The sequence below is a fragment of the Budorcas taxicolor genome, chromosome 6 (assembly GCF_023091745.1).
Source record: "Budorcas taxicolor isolate Tak-1 chromosome 6, Takin1.1, whole genome shotgun sequence".
NCBI classification, from domain to species: Eukaryota; Metazoa; Chordata; class Mammalia; order Artiodactyla; family Bovidae; genus Budorcas; species Budorcas taxicolor.
This window is the reverse complement of record NC_068915.1, coordinates 34,309,332-34,329,476: the sequence shown is the minus strand read 5'-3', so window position 1 is coordinate 34,329,476 and position 20,145 is coordinate 34,309,332. Positions and strand designations below refer to the sequence as shown.

Genomic DNA, 20,145 nt, shown 5'->3' with positions numbered 1-20,145 from the left:
TGAGGTACTCCTTTCCTGATTCTGAACCAGCCTTGTTCCATGTCTGCTTCTAACTGTTGCTTCTTGACCTACATACAGATTTCTCAGGAGGAAGGTAAGGCGGTCTGGTATTCCCATCTCTTTAAGAATTTTCCAGTTTGTTGTGATCCACACAGTCAAGGACTTTAGCGTAGTCAATGAAGCAGAAGTGGATATTTTTTCTGGCATTCTCTTCCTTTTTCTGTGATCCAATAGATGTTGGCAATTTGATCTCTGATTCCTCTGCCTTTTCTAAATCCAGCTTGAACATCTGGAAGCTTTCAATTCATGCACAGTTAAAGCCTGGCTTGGAGAATTTTGACCATTACTTTGCTAGCATGTGAAATGAGTGCAATTGTGAGGTAGTTTGAACATTCTTGCCATTGCCTTTCTTTAGGATTGGAGTGGTAACTGACCTTTTCCAGACCTGTGGCCACTGCTGAGTTTTCCAAATTTGCTGGCATATTGGGTACAGCACTTTAACAGCATCATCTTTTAAGATTTGAAATAGCTCAGCTGACCTTCCATCACCTCCACTATCTTTGTACTGATGCTTCCTAAGACCCACTTGACTTTGCTCTCTCGGATGTCTGGCTCTAGGTGAGTGATCATACCATCATGGTTATCTGGGTCATGAAGATCTTTTTTTTTGTATCGTTCTTTGTGTTAGTACTACCTCTTCTTAATATCTTTTGCTTCTGTTAGGTCCGTACTGTTTTTGTCCTTTATTGTGCCCATCTTTGCATGAAATGTTCCCTTGGTAGCTCTAATTTTCTTGAAGAGATCTCTAGTCTTTCCCATTCTATTGCTTCCCTCTATTTCTTTGTATTGTTCACTTAGGAAGGTTTTCTTTTCTCTCCTTGCTATTCTTTGGAACTCTGTATTCAGATGAGTATATCTTTCCTTTTCTCCTTTGCCATTCACTTCTCTTCTTTTCTCAGCTTTCTGTTACAGCTCCTCAGACAGCCATTTTGTCTTTGCATTTCTCTTTCTTGGGGATGGTTTTGATCACTGCCTCCTGTACAATGTCGTGAACATCCATCCATGGTTCTTCAGGCACTCTGTCTATAAGACCTAATCCCTTGAATCTATATGTCACTTCCACTGTATAATCATAAAGGATTTAAGTTATACCTGAATGGTCTAGTGGTTTTCCCTACTTTCTTCAATTTAAGTGTGAATTTTGCAATAAGCATGTTATCGTCTGAGCCACAATCAGCTCCTAGTCTTGTTCTTGCTGACAGTATAGAGCTCCTCCATCTTCAACTGCAAAGAATATAATCAATCTGATTTCAGTATTGACCATCTGGTGATGTCCATATGTAGCGTTGTTTCTCGTGTTGTTGGAAGAGGGTGTTGGCTTCAGTCTTGGCATGGAGAAATGCTACTCTTGTCTTGTTTATTTAATTATCAGAATTTGTGGCTTGAGTGTGTTTGGCACTTGGATATATCTGTCTCCCTTCAAGGTAGCGTAGGGTGTTGCTAGGGATTCTTTTCTTAAGTTTTCATTAACTTACAACAATCTCCTTTGAATTTCTATCTTTAATCCCCTAGTGGAATTAAACTCACTAATTATCCTAATCTATTCCTGTAATAATCACAATTACATGTATTTCCTATACCAACCTTTATTAATTTAATAAGAATAAATTTCCTTTTTTGCATTATAATTTGTAATTTAATTTTTTATTTTATATTGGGGTATATTTGATTTACAGTGTTGTATTAGTTTCAGGTATATGGCAAAGTTATTCAGTTATATATGTATAGCCAGTTCTTTTCAGATTCTTGCCCCATTTAGCTTATTACAGAATATTGAGCAGAGTTTCCTGTGTTATACAGTAGGTCCTTGTTGGTTATCTATTTTATATTAGTAATATGTAATGTTAATTCCAAATCCCTTATTTATCCTGCCTCCACACCTTTCCAGTTTGGTAACCATAAATTTGTTTTTGAAGTCTATTTCTGTTTTGTAGACAAATCCATGCATATCATTTTTTTTCAGATTCCGCATGTAAGTGATACCATGATAATTGTCTTTCTCTGAGTTACTTGACTTAGTATGATTTTCTCTAGGTTTATCCATGTGGCTGAAAATGGCATTATTCCATTCTTTTCTTCTGGGTAAAATTGTGTGTGTGTATGTGTGTATGTGTATACACACATACACACACACACACACACATATATACACACATATATACACACATTGCATCTTCTTTCTTTATCTGTTGCTCTGTTGATGGGCATGCAGGTTTTTTCCATGTCTTGGCTATTGTAAATAATGCTGCAGTGAACGTAGGAGTGCATGCAACTTTCTGAGTTATGATCTTATTATATATACACCCAGGAGTGGGATAGATGGGTTATATGGTAGTTCTGTTTTTAGTATTTTAAGGAACTCCCATTCTGCTCTCCATAGTGATTGTGCCAGTTTACATTCCCACCAACAATGGGGGAGGATTCTCTTTCCACCACACCCTCTCTATCACTTATTTGTAGGCTTTATGATGATTGCCATTCTGACCAGTGTGAAGTCATCCTTCATTGTAGTTTTGATTTGTATTTTTCCAATAACAATATTGACGTCTTTTCATGTGCCTTTTGGCCATCTGTATGTTCTCTTTGGAGAAATGTCTATTTAGACCTTCTTCCCATTTCTTTGTTTACTTCATATTGAGCTACATGAGCTGTTTGTTAATTTTGGAGATTTATACCTGTCAGTCACATTGTTTGGAAATACTTTCTTCCATTCTGTGTGTTGTCTTTTTGACTTGTTTATGGTTCCCTTTGCTGTGAAAAGCCTTTGAGTTTAATTAGGCTTCATTTGATATTTTTATTTTTACTTTGATTCTTCTAGGAGGTGGAACCAAAGAGCTATTGTTGCAATTTATGTCAAAGTATGTTCTGTCTATATTTTTCCATAGAAGTTTTATATTATCTGATCTTACATTTATGTCTTTAATTCATTTTGAGTTTATTTTTGTGTATTGTGTTAGAAAACGTTGTAATTTCATTCTTTTACATGTACTTGCCCAGTTTTCCCAGCACCATTATATGAAGAGACTGACTTTTCTCCATTGTATGTTCCTGCCTTCTTTGTCATAAATTAATGGACCATAAGTGGATGAATTTATTTCTGGGCTTTCTATCCTGTCCCATTGGTCTATATTCCCCTTTTGTGCCAATACCGTACTATTTTTATTGCTGTAGCTTTGTGATATAGTCTAAAGTCAGGGAGCCTGATTCCTCTAGCTTTGTTTTTTCTTTCTGAAGATCGCTTTGGCTCTTCAGGGTCTTTTGTGTTTCCATACAGATTATAAAGTTTTTGTTTTTTTACTAGTTTCTCTTAGCATGAGCCTTTGGTCATTATGTAGTGTCCTTTCTGATCTCTAGTGACAGTCTTTATTTTAAAGTCTATTTTGCCTGATATGAGTATTGCTGTTCCAGCTTTCTTTGGATTTCTGTTTGCACAGAACATCTTTTTTCATCCTCTCATTTTCAGTCTGTATATGTCCCGGGATCTGAAGTAGGTCTCCTGTAGACAGCATATATATGGGTCTTGGTTTTGTATCTCTTTGGCCAGTCTGTATCTCTTAGTCGGGGCATTTAATCCCCTTACACTTAAGGTGATTATTGAGATGTGTGTCCTTATTGCCATTTTGTGTTTGGATCACTTTTTCTTTTTTGTGTGTGCATCTATTGTAGATTTTTGGCTTGTGATTCCCATGAGGTTTTGATATACCAGTCTACGTATTTAATACAGCAGCTAACAAGATTGTTTTCAGTTTCTGGCCTCTTAATTTCAAATGCATTTTCAATACAGTATGTCCCCTACATACACACCTTCAAGTTGCAAACTTTCAAAGATGTGAATGTTTCTTTACGTGTCAAATCACGTAAGTTAGCTTGTATGTCTAGCATACATTGTCACGTGCATGCATTCTTTACAAGTGGTGGTGTTTTTGTGTCCTTTATTGCACAATACTGTGTAGAGTACAGTACTACAGCATCTTCATTTCAAGTCCAGAATGTCCAGAAGCAAGAGATAGATAGAATTAAATCTAGCAAGGAACCAGAACCTGTGCCATTAATGTCAGGCGTGAGTAGGATTGCAGCTTAGCCTCCATCTCCTGTTGCAGACAAACCTTCGGCTCTGACGTCTTCTACCTCTTCTCCCTCCTCCAGTCAGCGGTTCTTCTTGCTTGTTGACTTGATGCTAGTCCTTGTATGCCAGCTGTTGTACTATACTCGTGTACTTCTCAAGGTACTAATCTGTAAGATTAAAGAGGTACTCTTTATTTTTTGCTATTTTTTATTTGTGTGAAAATCATTATAAACTTATTACAGTACAATGCTGTATAGCTGATTATGTTAGTTAGGTACCTAAAATAACTTTGTGGGACTTATGAACAAACTGAATATATAAATTTGCTCCTAGAATGGAACTGTTCGTATGTAGGGGACTTACTGTATTGTGAATTTGTACTCACTTAACAGTTGCTGTTTTTGAGTCTGTGCTTGTTTGTGGATGATTTCTTACTTTTATTGTATGTTTGCCCTTACTGTTGATCTTCCATATATGTGATACTTCTGTTTCTAGCCATGGCCTTTCCTGTTTAGAGTCCTTTAGGAATTGTTGTGATGTCAGATTGTCTTAACTTCACTTGCCTGCACAGTTTTTGATTTCTCTATTGAATCTGAACAAGAGCCAAGTTTACTAGCTTTTTGATTATTTTCTCTTTTTTTAAATCACATTTTCTCCTTCTCAATTCTTCCCCAATGACATATGCTTGCATGTGCACACGTGAAAGTGCAAAAATATACATTTATCAATGGTAGCTATTATACTTTTTTATGATCTATGATTGGCCAATGGATAAAACATACACCAGAAATGATTCGTACAACTTAAGCAGAATATACTTTTAGAATATCCTGTTTGAACCAATCCTATTTTTAAAGAATTTAATGCCATTCAACATTTAGTTTTCAGTTTGCTTTTTTACATCTTTCAATTTTGTGTTATAACGCTGTATAAATTTTATCATTTTATTCCTGACTCATGTTCCAAATGCCTTGTTGGTTATAATAATGGGTGTTTTGTGGAATTGCAGCTTTTAAAGGAAATAAGCTGATAAATCCTCAGTTCTGTTCTGTCACTCAGTCGTGTCCAACTCTTTGCGACCCCGTGGACTGCAGCATGCCAAGCTTCCCTGTCCATCATCAACTCCCAGAGATTACTCAAACTCATGTCCATCAAGTCAGTATTGCCATCCAGCCATCTTGTCCTCGGTTGTCACCTTTCTTCTCCAGCCTTCAATCTTTCCCAGCATCAGGATCTTTTCCAGTGAGTCAGCTCTTCACATCAGGTGACCAAAGTTTTGGAGATTCAGCTTCAGCATCAGTCCTTCCAATGAATATTCAGCAATGATTTCCTTTAAGATGGACAAGTTGGATCTCCTTTTAGTACAAGGGACTCTCAAGAGTCTTCTCCAACATCACAGTTCAAAAGCATCAGTTCTTCAGAGCTCAGCCTTCTTTATAATCCAACTCTCACATCCATACATGACTACTGGAAAAACCATAGCTTTGACAAGATGGGCCGTTGTTGGCAAAGTAATGTCTCTGCTTTTGAATATACTATCTAGGTTGGTCATAGCTTTTCTTCCAAGGAGTAAGTGTCTTTTAATTTCATGGCTGCAGTCACCATCTAATGTACTTAAACTGTTTTTACAGTACAGCAGAATGACTTAGTAGAATCATTAGAGCATTTAGGCAGGATGAACAGCAAAGGCAGTTTTATTTTCATTCTAGCTGGATAGTGACTATGCATTTGGTATGTGTCCTTATGTATACGTGAAGTGGAAGCAGCAATGACACTTGCAGCTTTTCCAGCCAGACTATTGTTTTAGAAAGGACACCAGATTTTGAAGACAGATAAAGGTTTTCCAACTTGCCTCTTTCACTTAATAGCCTATGTGACCTTTAGCAACAATTTCAACTTACTAAGGACCAATTTCCTGTTTTTTTGAGAATAGACAATAACAGACATTGTACATTCTTGAGAGGATTCATATAAGTTACTTGATACCAGTGCTTGGCATGTAACTGTGTTCTGTTAATGTAGTGGTAAAGATTATAGAAGTAGAGGAAAGGGTGAATATAAATAACTAAATTTAGCAAGTTTGTAAACTATGTATGTTTTCTTTGGTTTATAAACATTATTTATGGTAGCTGATTTTAATATACAGGTTTTGTATTACTCTTGATGTTAGATGAGATTAATCAAAAATTTGGAGAAAACCATTATATATTTTTATTCATATAGCAATAGTCTATAAGATTCAAAACCTCCACATATTCAAAAGGCAGATAAATCAGCAGTGTAAAATAATAAAAAGTATACATAATAAAATTCCTCTTTTTCATCCTGTTTTGCTTACTTTTTCTATAGAATGTGATAGTTATTTGTTAATTCTATTTAATAAGCACACATATGTTTTCTGAACCAGAATTTTTTAAAAGGTGTGTTTATAGTTTAATAAACACAATTTAATAAATATTAATGTTTATACAATTAAACACAATTTAATAAATATTAGTATTTTAATTCTTGAAAAGTGTCTGGGGTTTAGTTACTTATAAAATGTATCTGCCAAAAATTGAATTGTTTAATACTCCTTTGTCCTTCTGAGAGAATCTGGAAGAAGAAATTGAATTGTTTGCTTATATAGAAAAATATTGGAAAAAAGCTACATTAAATCACATGCATGTGGAAATTGATGGTCCAGAAAAATAAATTTTAATGTACTTCAAATGTTTCTTTTCTCCAGGTTGCTTCCTTATAATTCTTTTATGGAAGGTGAAAGGAAGTATTTGAATAAGTTCTGTTGTAATTTAATTAAAATACTATTTGGCCTTTCATTTCATTTTCAAAATAATATTTGAAAAATTAAGATAAACCTAAAATCCTTTGATATAGAATTCTATCCTCTCTGTCATGGACTTGGTTTACCACAGTCTCATTTCTTTCTATGGTCCCTTTCATTGTTTCTTCTTAGGCAAGTTTGAACTAGTAGCTGTTTATATATATATCTTTGTCAGGGTCTTGCTCACTCCTAAATGTCATTGCCTGAGAAAGACCCTGTATCACTTCCACTCCAAGTGGCTAATTTTTTTCCAAACAACCGTTCAGTGACAGCAAATGTTACATGTAACTACTTTTTTGCCCTCTCCTCACATTCTAATCGGAGAAGGCAATGGCAACCCACTCCAGTACTCTTGCCTGGAAAATCTCATGGACAAAGCAGCCTGGTAGGCTGCAGTCCATGGGGTCACTAAGAGTCAGGCACAACTGAGCGACTTCAGTTTCACTTTTCACTTTCATTCATTGGAGAAGAAAATGGCAACCCGCTCCAGTGTTCTTGCCTGGAGAATCCCAGGGACGGTGGGGCCTGTTGGGCTGCCATCTTTGGGGTCGCACAGAGTCGGACACGACTGAAGCAACTTAGCAGCAGTAGCAGCAGCACATTCTAATAGGAGTCTAAATAAACACAACTTGTTAATTCTCATTTTAAATTTATACTGGAAAAAGTGGCCACATTTTCACTTACCTTTTTCAAAAAATGAAAACCATCCCTTTACATATTACAGCTTAGATTATCTAATCTCCATTTCACTATTGTCTGCATAGCAGCTCTAGAATTTTTGTAAGAGGAAAGTTAGAAGGTTTGGTCATTAATAATCCATAAGGTATTTTTTGTAAATACATATCTGTCAAATTATGTTTACCTAAATTATGTATGTATTTTGTTAACCAACCTGGATAACTTTCATATCTTATTAACGATTTAAGGGAAAGAGCAAGAGAGTTCCAGAAAAACATCTAAAGAGCCTCTTGATGAAAGTGAAAGAGGAGAGTGAAAAAGTTGGCTTAAAGCTCAACATTCAGAAAACTAAGTTCGTTGCATCCGGTCCCATCACTTCATGGCAGATAGATGGGGAAACAGTGGAAACAGTGGCTGACTTTATTTGTCTGGGCTCCAAAATCACTGCAGATGGTGACTGCAGGCATGAAATTAAAAGATGCTTCCTCCTTGGAAGGAAAGTTATGACCAACCTAGATAGCATATTAAAAAGCAGAGACATTACTTTGCCAACAAAGGTCCGTCTAGTCAAGGCTATGGTTTTTCCAGTAGTCATGTGTGGATGTGTGACTATAAAGAAAGCTGAGTGCCGAAAAATTGATGCTTTTGAACTGTGGTGTTGGAGAAGACTCTTGAGAGTCCCTTGAATTGCAAGGAGATCCAACCAGTCCATCCTAAGGGAGATCAGTCCTGGGTGTTCATTGGAAGAACTGATATTGAAGCTGAAACTCCAAAACTTTGGCCACCTGATGCGAAGAGTTCACTCATTGGAAAAGACTCTGATGCTGGGAGGGATTGAGGGCAGGAGGAGAAGGGGATGACAGAGGATGAGATGGCTGAATAGCATTACTGACTCGATGGACATGGGTTTGTGTGAACTCCGGGAGTTGGTGATGGACAGGGAGGCCTGGAGTGTGTGGTTCATGGGGTCGCAATGAGTTGAACACAACTGAGCAACTGAATTGAACTGAAGGGAGAGAGAGAGTGTTCACTTTTAAGTGAATTTAATTTAAAGGAAAGAGTATTGAAGGAGAGGGAAAGGAAGAGAAAAGGAGGAGTAACCTGAGGGGAGAAGGGGAGGAGAAGAAACAGTTTTGCGTATTGTTAGTGAGGTTTGTGATGACTACTATCTCTTCCTGGAAAAAAATTAAATGATGAGTTATATCAGTTTTTATCATTAAAATATTATACAGCTATTTTATTGACCAAGTAAAGAAAATAAAATAAAATTCTCCTTAAATCAACATAAGACAAAAGCAGAACCTAGCGGAATCACATGAGCTTCTTGGGAAACCCAAGTTAAACTTGTTAACTTACAGTTTGCAGACTCATTGAAATGGGTGGTAATCATAGTAAAAAATCCCAAGATGAGGTGTGATCATGTGAGTACAGCACTCTGAGCTGTGCTAGACACACGGTGAACACATTATAATAAATATGCAAAGATAATTTTTACTCTAAGTGACACATTTAGTAACAAGAAGACCAGACCCAGAGGCCCAGTAACATTGTGCGTATATGCATGCTAAGTCTCTTCAGTCGTGTCCAGCTCTTTTTTTGCAACACTATGGACTGTAGCCTGCCAGGCTCCCAGTCCATGAGATTCTCCAGGTAAGAATACTGGAGTGAGTTGCCATTTATTCCTCCAAGGGATCTTCTTGACCCAGGGACTGAACTGAGTCTCTTGTGTCTCTTGCATTGGCAGGTGGGGGAAGCCAGCCACATTAGTAGACCAGAATTAATACATTTGCATTTGAGATATGAAATCCCAAACTTTCCTCATGTTTGGTATCTCTTAATTATAACAGGGTTGGATTCATGTAGGCTCCCCTACAGGGCAGATTCCTAAATGTGTAGATTTTGGAACGAGAGAATTAGAAGCAATAAATAATTAAAAATATACAAAGTGGAATAGGATGGTATTTACTGAAAATGTTTTGAATTTTACATATAAACATTCTGAAACTGTATCAGTAAAATCCTCTCAATTTAAAGAAAACAGTAGCTTATAGAAAACTTAGCGTAATCATTTGATATTGGATTTAAGCAAAGCATGTCTCTAGCTTTCAGCCATGATTCTGACATAGTGGTTCCTGTATTAAAAGAAAAGATGCCAAAAATGACATTATTATGACCTGAAAATTAAACCTCTGAGTGTTCAAATTGATAAGTAAAGCACCACCACAGCGAAATATATGCACAATTATGAATTGTACAGTAATCAAATTTTAATTGGGGGGGATATTAGTGTAGAAGCACATGACTCTCAAAAATGTGTTTTGGTTTTGCTCTTTTTTTTTTCTGCAGGAAAAAGTTCAGCACTTACAGAAGGCTTTTGCTTCAAGAGTAGATAAATCCACACAAACTGAACTTCTAGGCTATGATGTAAGTAGCTATATGAAACCATTTTTATCTTTTTTATTGGTATTCAGACCTCCACAGCTTATTTATTTCTATTGCTGCTATGTCCATGCATTGATTTAATAGGATTTAGTGGTACACCATTTATCTTTTGCTCTTAAATAATCCCCGAATACATTCTGGAACTGAAAAAGATAATTACAGGCACTGACGAGCATACCAATGTCTCATTAATTTCTTTAAACCAACATCTCTAATACAGACTTCTGAATTAGTGAATTTGCAGACATGTGCAAGAGACGTATTAGAATACTAAGACAATTTATTTTTAAGAACATACTGATTTATTTATTAACAGTTTAATAAAGTTATTATATTTGCAATCACCAAGGGCCAAGTACATCATTTTTACATTCTGGCACATAAAAGGGAGCACACCTTTGCAGAGAAATTTACAATACTATTTTAGCTCTTGGGCTTTTGTGGGGGCTGCAGAAAGTAATTTAACTGAAAGTTAGCATTTTTTTTCTTCATGTGAAATATTTGTTGAACTGTCAAAATAGGATTGTAAAACATATTTTAATACAAGATGACTTCCAGTAACACTAAATGATTTTAGAAAACTTTGATTCAAATATCTACTAAACAAAGCTATGAAATTTTCACTTTGCCTAAGTTCACAACTTTAAATTTTCTGTCTATGAAAACGTAAATGAGTTATCTTCTTTATGTTGAACCTAACATTTGTGAGAACACTCTTTTTTTAAAAAAATTATTAATATTATTTTTACCATTCTATTTGCAAGTAATAATAGAAGAGAAATAATTTTAGATTTCATGAAGGGGTTTAATGATAAAATGTCAATCTATCTGCATGTTCTTATTTGTGTTGCCTTTCAAAGTACATTAACATATGTAACATAAAGCTGTCTATCTCTATTAGGAAGTAAATCAGAGTTTTGAATTTCAGCTAAAATGGTTTTCAGATAGTTATGTGCATTATTTTTTAATTAAAAAACATTAAAATCTATCCCTTTCTTTGGAGTTATTCTCTTATTTCATGTTTATCCTTAATACCTAAATATTCTAGATATCAATATTCTGACCATAATGCTTCTTCAATTCCAGTGCTTTGATATTTAAATGATAATGTTTCAGATATTTAAAAGTAAATGTTTTTAGTAAGTTCAAACATGCTTTAGTACACTAATTCAATATTTATCTGTTTAAGAGGAGTTATTGTTTAATTTTTTTTTCTAGTACATATTATCTGTGCTTAGGTTTTTGGGATATAAAACCAGTATGTATTTTACAATGAATAATCCATATGTTTTTAAATCTGTGAGTCCCTTGTCCAATAAGAACAATAAATTCATAGTCCACATTAAATCTTATTTCAGCATAAATTCATTTAACACAGGAGCTGCAAATAAACTTAAAATTCGCCCATTTCAGTGCCCTCAATTTTTAAACAAGTTGACTGAGTTCCAGAAAAGTGAAGTCGCTTGTTCACTAATGCACGTTCTTTGTGGAAATCTGGTCTTTTAAAAAGTAGTGCTTATCCTTATAACAAGAAAAAAGGAAGTACTTATGCATTTACACTCAGATATATCATTTTACTCAATTTAAGAGACTTATGTTTAGCAGACTAAATTCTAAATTTCTGAATGACTGAATGTAAATGTAGAATGTAACCCTCTTAGATCTATAGCACTATTGGTGCCAGTGAGAAATGGTCACTAAGACGTGAATGGTATCTGTGGGGAGATAGCTAAGTTGAAGCTAATAGATATTCCTTATGCATTTGAATGCCTGTCTATGCCCCATACTTTTCTTGATTTTACAAAATGTCTGTACCAATGGTATTTAATTCCCCAAACATGTAAATAAAAATTAAAACCGTGATCATAGTTAATTCTTGATCATACCTAGCTTCTTCTCATATCTGACAATGAGAGCTTAATATATTTTACTAGATAAACGTAATATTAAAGAATAATTTCTTAGTAGTGAGGCCTTAAAGGATCCCCTCATACAAGTTTCTGATATGATTTGGGTAGTCATTAATATAGAATAATGTTCTAAAGATTTCATATTTTGTACTTCTTGGTGATATATTTTAGGACATAAGCATCAAAATCAGCAAATTACCAAAGATATGCAAGCAGAACCTTCTACCAGTAGCTAGGTGTAACTGTCATAATAGATTTTAAGGCAATTAGTATTAAAAAAAAAAACTGGGATGGGAAATATTTTAAATAAAACAAGTAAAGCATTTACAATCTGCTGAGTCTTGTAACTGTTTGGAATATTATTCATTAATGTAACTTTTTCATGACTGAAATATATTTTCTATAATTTTCAATACCTGTTTATAATTTTTTATATTCTTGTATGCAATAAGAATAATTTGTTATCTTTGATGTTTTGCTCACATTTTCTCAGGAAATATAATTTATCTTTAATTTATCACAAGTGTATATATATATATATATATATATATACACACCTACATACATGCTGGGGGAGAGCAGGGCAACTTTCTCCAGTATTCTTGCCTCAAGAATCCTCATGGACAGAGGAACCTGGTGGGTTACAGTCCATAGGGTCGCAGAGTCAGACTCAACTAAGCACACAGTACCAACCTTCTAGGGACTTCCTTGGTGGCTCAGATGGTAAAGCATCTTCCTGCAATGGGGGGGACTTGGGTTCAATCCCTGGATTCGGAAGATCCCCTGGAGAAGGATATGGCAACCCACTCCAGTACTCTTACTTGGAAAACTTCATGGACAGAGGAACCTTGTAGACTACAGTCCATGGGGTCACAAAGAGTCAGACATGACTGAACGACTTCACTCACTCACATACATGCTATTTGAAATTTGCAATAGTATTTGTGAGAAAAAAACTTTTGTAGAAATCTTGCATATTATGGATGATGTTTTCACCTCTTTCTTTTTAAAGCTGTCAATATTAGCCACAAATTATTCTTTACTGATCTTTATGGATCATGTTTCAGTGACATGAATGTCAGAATATAATGTCGTGTCTGACTCTTTGCGATCCCATGGACTGTAGTCTACCAGGCTGCTCTGTCCATGGGATTTTCCAGGCAAGAGTACTGGAGTGGGTTGCCATTTCCTTCTCCAGGGGATCTTCCTGACCCAGGGATTGAACCCAGGTTTCCTGCACTGCAGGCAGACGCTTTACCCTCTGAGCCGCCAGGGAAGCCCTATAAGAGACTACAGTATCTATTAATATAATTTCCTTGTGAAGACAGCTGTTACTACTCATTTTGCTTAAGATGGGAAATAGAATCCCCAGAAGGTATTAATTATAATGAAAACTATTGAATGAAATTTCCCAAAATTCACTACAGTGATTAAGTTCAAAGGTTTGTACAATAAACAACTTCTAGCCTGCCGCAGATTTATCAAGAGTCTTAAAACTAATGCAAGTGGCAAGAATTATTTTAAAATAATTTCAGAGTGTGAAGGCACTCTGAGGCAAAGGCCTATAAACACAATAGTTCTTATGATGAGGGAGATTGTTAAATAAATGATGAATGTGTCTTAAATAATCAATGCCAATTTAACCTCTTTCACCCTCCTCTGTCTGCACAGGCTTAGTTTATTGACAGATCAAAGAATAATTTGTTAGGTGTCAGTTGTGTTATTAAAACAGGATGGAAGATGAATAGATGTAGTCAGGTAGCAATGTTGTCGATTACAAGATTATGTTAAGAGATAGGCAAGATTCTTCTGATTACATCAGCTGTATAAATAGATGCTTCAACAAAGCACATATGCTGCCTATAAAAATTTTATAGTTTGAACTACTGCAAATAACATTTTGGTTAAAGCAGTTGAGAATGAATGACCAAAATGCTACAGTGAAATTTTATTTTCTGACAGTGAGAAGATTAAAATCCTTTAATTAATTTGACACCATTAGGGACAATTTTTTAACTTCCTTGGGCTTCCCTTGTAGCTCAGTTGGTAAAGGATCTGCCTGCAGTGCAGGAGACCTGGGTTCGATCCCTGGGTTGGGAAGATCCCCCTGGAGAAGGAAATGGCAACCCACTCCAGTATCCTTGCCTGGAAAATCTTACAGACAGAGGATCCTGGTGGGCTGCAGTCCATGGAATCGCAAAGAGTCGGACACGACTGAGCAACTAACACTTTGTTGTTCTACAGAAGATTGTCATTTTCAAAGTGACTGATTAACTTTAGGTGTAAATTTTCCTTTCAGGTACTTCCCAAATTTGACTCAGAACAGTCACAGTGTCTTGAGATGCTCTTTTAGGCAGAAACATTGAAGTTTTAAGATCTTCCACTCATTGGCATATGTTTTACACTTATATTTAAAACAAGTGTTTAGTAGAACTAGGAATGTTTTGTTCATACTTTAAGAGTTTTAAAGTTACCAGGTATTTCATCAGATATTATTATTCATCACTGTTATTCTAAATATTATTAATAGTTTGTATGTGGCTATTTTAAAATTAGCGAATTGTGGTTTCACACGTATTATGTCTCCGTCATGTATGAGTGAAGCATAAATCAGCATGGAAATGTATGCTCATACCTCTGTGTGTTCTACAAATATTTTAATACATTTCCAAGGGTGGGACTTGCTTTATAAACACAGTTTTCTACTTAACTAGTTGCATTATGAATACAGATTTTGAAAAACTCAATGCAATTACCTGTGTATTTGCAATCTATGCTATTTTTCTCATGTTTAGTTTTGCAGGCTCTCCTGGCACAGTTAGTAGTGTTCAGGGAATTCTAACAAATAAGAAAGTAGTTCATAATGTAATGAATAAGAGTAATTAGTTTTTACAGTAATTATTTTATTAGCTATTAGAGCAGGAGAGTATTTTGTGTTATGCTAATACGTTATGTCAACTTACGTGTTAAGCCTGGGCTTCCCAGGTAGCTCAGAAGGTACCTGGTCTTCTGCCTGCAATGCAGGAGACCAGTGTTAAATCCCTGGGTCAGGAAGATCCCGTGAAGAAGGAAATAGCAACCCACTCCAGTGTTCTTGCCTGGAAAGATCCTGTGGATGGAGGAGACTGGCAGGCTACCGTCTATGGGATCACAAAGAGTGGGAGACGACTGAGTGCCTAACACTTTGATGGGTTAAGTCCAATGCTAAGAACTGAATAACTATTGATTAGGCTGTCTCATCCGACTGCTAATAAAGTGTAGTTTCTTAAATCTGTTTTAGATCCATCTGTAGCTATCATCTTTCTTAAATTCAGTACTTATCCTGATCATGCCTCAATGTGATCCAGTATTTAGTAAAGGAGTGCCTTCCCCCAATGTGCTTCATTCTTTAATATTTACTTAGCTCAGGTATTTGTGTTGATTTTTAGAAACTAAAAAAAAATAATAATAATCAGGTTTAAAACTGAATGATATATTCCAGGTTTTCTTTCTCTCTCTCTCTTTTTTAAGGTTTTTGAAATAGCATTTAATACTTAAAAGGTGAAATGTGCATAACAGAAAGCCAAAAAACACAAGAAGCAAAAAACAAAGTCATTCATAATCACAAGCAGTTTACTGTTTGATGTGTCCTTCTGGGTTTCATTTGTGTATTTCTTTTGAACTCCAATTTTTGTATTACATTAAAGGCAACTTTCAGACAAGAACATTGATGAAAACACTGGAAACAACACCTGCCACAGTTGTTTGCTAATTGATGGAGGAATCACAGCTTACCTAGTGGTAACATTCTAAGGGCATCACTTCTGAAAATCCATGCATGTATTCATTCAACAAATATTGATAAGTGCTTCCTGGAAGCCAGGCCTTGTTCTGCATACTTGAACTACATCCTTTAACCAAAAAAATAATCCCTCAGGGAGTTTGCATTTCATGATTATATTTAAAACAAAAAAATTAAATATAATAAATAAGCAAAGTATATAGTATGTTAGAAGCTCCTAAGTGCAATGTAAAAGAGAAAAAACAGGGAAAAGATAATTGTGAGTGTAGGGGTGTGGTCAGGGTTATGATCAGAAACTTTATATAAAGTAATCTGGACAGATCTGAGGGTGACATGTGCCTTGTAAGACTTGAAGGAGATGAGGTGAAAATCACCATTAGCCAGAAATCCTTTTGTGATGTGCTTCTTGAAACCTGTTGAAGACCCTCAGTCAGAACAAATTGATGTATCTTGGCTCCATGGATAAGAATAATTTGCTTCATTTAGGGGCCCTCTATTATAAAAATAGGCATTAAACACTAGAATCAGACACAGTATACCAAGCAATTCACACTAGGGGAACCCGGACCACCCGAGGGAATAGCCTGCTCAGCCTCTTAAGATCATATTCACTTATCATAGGCACTGAGAATAAAGCCGGGTAAAATCAAGTTTGATAAGTAAACTACATTTGCTTTTCTTCTTCTTTTTTTTTTTGCTTGCATTGTCTCCACCCTCTTCTCTCTCTGTGTACCATTATTCTTCAGCCCAGGCAGTGCTAACTCTATAAACTTTAAATGTATAATTAGATTTCATTGTATATCTACACATCCCATTTATTAGAGCTATGCTACTAAAAGTGAATAAAGCACTCGGTAATTACTTGGTGAAGAATGAATATATTAACTAAAAGACTCTAATGTTATTTTTATAATCCTAAAAAAATCTGTAACAAATCAGTATGCATTATTTTACTTTATTCACAAGAATCATACAGAAGTACATGTTGCTATCCTACATTTTTACTCTATATTTGTTATATTGAAATAATATTTTGCAGTGACTACTTTACACCTGTTAGAAGACATATTAATATTAAATGCAAATCAGCATAGACAACCAGGTGAGGTGAAAATAACCTTTAAAACAAGGATGACAACATGCAGTTGTCCTTAACATACTGCATTGAATGGTTCTTTTTAAAATCCTGGATCTTTATCTAGGAACTAGATCATTCCTGGAATGTCTCCAGGTCTTTAATTCTTACTACATAGAATTGGTGTTAGTTAACTGATAGTTCTTTTGTTAAGTGAATCTGTGGTTGAAATGCTGATGGGGGAAATAGCAAGGCTAAGTTTTAACCAAAAGTGAAAGTGAAGTCGCTCAGTCATGTCTGACTCTTTGCAACCCCATGGACTGTAGCCTACCAGGCTCCTCACTCCATGGGATTCTCCAGGCAAGAGTACTGGAGTGGGTTGCCATTTCCAAGAAAACTCTTATAATTGTAGAAATATTAATTAAAACAAAGCAAAAGAGCACACTCAAATATTTTATATAGCTCAAATTATGTGGGGCAGGAAAAATTACTTTCCCTCTACCCTTCTTGGCGAGGACCCCACTCTACAATAATAAGAGACAGAATAGCTGTAGAAAACAAACAAGCTTAGTAATACGTATACTGCCTGTATAAATGGGAGATGCCTAGGAAAGCAGTAATTCCTTGAAATGGCCTAAACCACCACCTTAAATACCATTTCTAGCTGAAGACAAGAGGATGGGAGTAGGGAGGATAGTTATGGGAAGTTTCCAGGAAAAAATACAGTAAACAAAGGATATGATTGTTATGCAGATTTAAGTTGGTGCCTTCTTCATAAATAGAATTTTCTAGAGATTTGGTCATCTTCCTCCTTCTGGTACAGAGAAGGAAATACCCTTACAAACAGAGTTTCATCTTAAAAATGTGAATTCTTCTTACAAAAGGTAACTTCTTAGTTTTTTGGAGCTTCTCCTGCTGTTTCTTAAAAATAACAAGCTCAAGATAAACCATTTGTCAAAGAAGCATGTTTTGGTGTAGTATATTTTGCTCTCCTTCAACTAGTAATAGTGAGGATCATACTTGCTTAAAATTATGTTGATTCTGTGATAGTACTGATATGAGAAAAGAAATGTAGATATTTGTTGAAAAGAAAATTTTTCCCAACCCACTTCTACTTCTACTTCTGAGATTGCCATCTCTATGGGAAATCTAATTGCAAAATTTCAGATAGTTCCTTAGAAAATTCTAGAAGCCATTTTAGTATTTTCCAGTATGCTAAATGTCATTGCATAAAAGAGAGCCCCTTCTGAAGGAAGAAAATAAAATGTGTATACTAAAGACATCTCTGTGTCTATTTATCATGATTATGGAATTGTTGCTAATCAGAATTTGTATTAAGTTCTAAGAGTTTACTCAAGTACTGTTCAATGTAAATCTTTGAGTGTTTATATTTACTGATTTCTAGAGAAAGGAATGGTTTCCTTTAATGTGGTCTACAAGTAAGAAAATCTATAAAATGAAATTTATTCTTTATACATGTATATACACATATCCTTGCAATATAAGTATAAAAATATTATACAGATAAATATATAAAGTGTTAGTCACTCAATGGTGTCTGACTCTTTGTGACCCATGGACTGTAGCCTACCAGGCTCCCCTACTGTTCTCAGGCAAGAACACTGGAGTGGGTAGCCATTACCTTCTCCAGGGGACCTTCCCAACCCAGGAATTGATTCCCATTTCCCAACCCAATGCCTTGCATTGCAGGCAGATTATCTACCATCGAAGTCACCAGAGAAGCCCATCAGTAAAGCTGTATATATACCTAAACACATATATATACACAAATACTTATGTGACATAACTTAAAAAAAGAACCTACATTTATTTACTATTTTTATTATACAGCATAGGATTAGATGCAAATTTTTAAACTTTTGCATATATAGAATAAGAATTATACACTAATATGTTTTAAATGGCTCTTCAAATTTTAATATGATTAAATTGGAATTAGAAAAATATTGGCTGGGTATGTTTGTGATCTAATTATGTCATATTTTGTATGAATTAATATTTAACTGTTTTTTAAAGGTAGTAGTCACATTGACTCCCTAAAAACATTAACTTTCAGTAACTTCCATAAAGAATTTCAGATCAAACCTAAAATATATAGAAATATATCAGATTTCTAGGACTTGCTACCTCATATCTTTTTTTAGCCAAGAGCAGCTATTATTTCCCTTGCATACAGTTATTTCCTTTATTTTTTCTAGTAGTTTTAATCACATTAATTAGAATTCTTAACTCTTATGAACTTTATAGTGAAAATAGACTGTCTGTTATTTTTTGTTTTAGTCACTGAGTCACTTCTGACTGTTTGCGATGGAGCCTGCTAGGTTCCTCTGTCCATGTGATTTCCCAGGCAAGAATACTGGAGTGGGTTGCCATTTCTCTCTCCAGAGGATCTTTCCAGTCCAGGGATCAAATGTGCATTTCCTGCATTGGTAGGCAGATTGGTGTATTTACTACAGCATTCTTTACGTTGGCAAATTAATTATTAATACATTTTATAATTTCTAGAGGTTTGTCATCTTTTTAACAGTAAAGTGTTTCAGTGTGACACAAGAAATATTCACTAACAAACCCAAATATAATCAGTTCCTCTATCATAGGAAGTCAAAAGTAGATAAGCCTGTATTCAGTAATAATTGTTTAATATTTTCTCTTATTTGGAAATAATTTATGTATTCAATAAGATTCTATCACTTTACTCAGCAAAACTCTGCTGCTGCTACTGCTAAGTTGCTTCAGTCGTGTCCGACTCTGTGTGACCCCACAGACGGCAGCCCACCAGGCTCCCCTGTCTCTGGGATTCTCCAGGCCAGAATACTGGAGTGGGATAAGGACAGAAATTACCAAAAGGATTTGCGAAACTACTTAAGTAGACATACAGTAATGTATAACTATTGCTGAAAAGCTCAACTAAAAACTCTTATCCTACTTAAATCACTTGTTCTCAGCAGTTATGTTTCAATTACTTTTGAAAACTTCGTGCGACATTAAACAAAGTCAGCCATTATCCTAAGCTGTTTGTCTTGCCTATAAATTTTGTAACAGAGATAGTATGAACTTCTTTGACTAGTAAACCCAGATAGAATGAGTGTTAATGTCTGAATTATATTTAATGTTGTTAACACTGAAGTTATGTCTTTTGATTAAACCAATAAACTTCAGATAGCTTTTATTTACTGGCGATTATTCAATATTCTGTGAATTTTTTTAATTGGATTACTATTTTTCTGAAAGTTCCGGGATTATTTAATTTATAAAGCACTTATTTGAAGTCAGTTAAGTAGAGGTCTT

At 35.1% G+C, this 20,145-nt stretch overlaps 1 protein-coding gene across 1 annotated transcript in view; it reads left to right on the top strand.

Annotated features, from left to right (window-relative positions):
* CCSER1 (coiled-coil serine rich protein 1) overlaps positions 1–20,145 on the top strand; it is a 1,275,856-nt gene that overhangs the window by 615,407 nt on the left and 640,304 nt on the right. Inside the window, exon 8 of the mRNA XM_052642244.1 lies at positions 9,975–10,052. Coding sequence (XP_052498204.1) covers positions 9,975–10,052 — 78 coding nt within the window. The remainder of the gene's footprint in view (positions 1–9,974; positions 10,053–20,145) is intronic.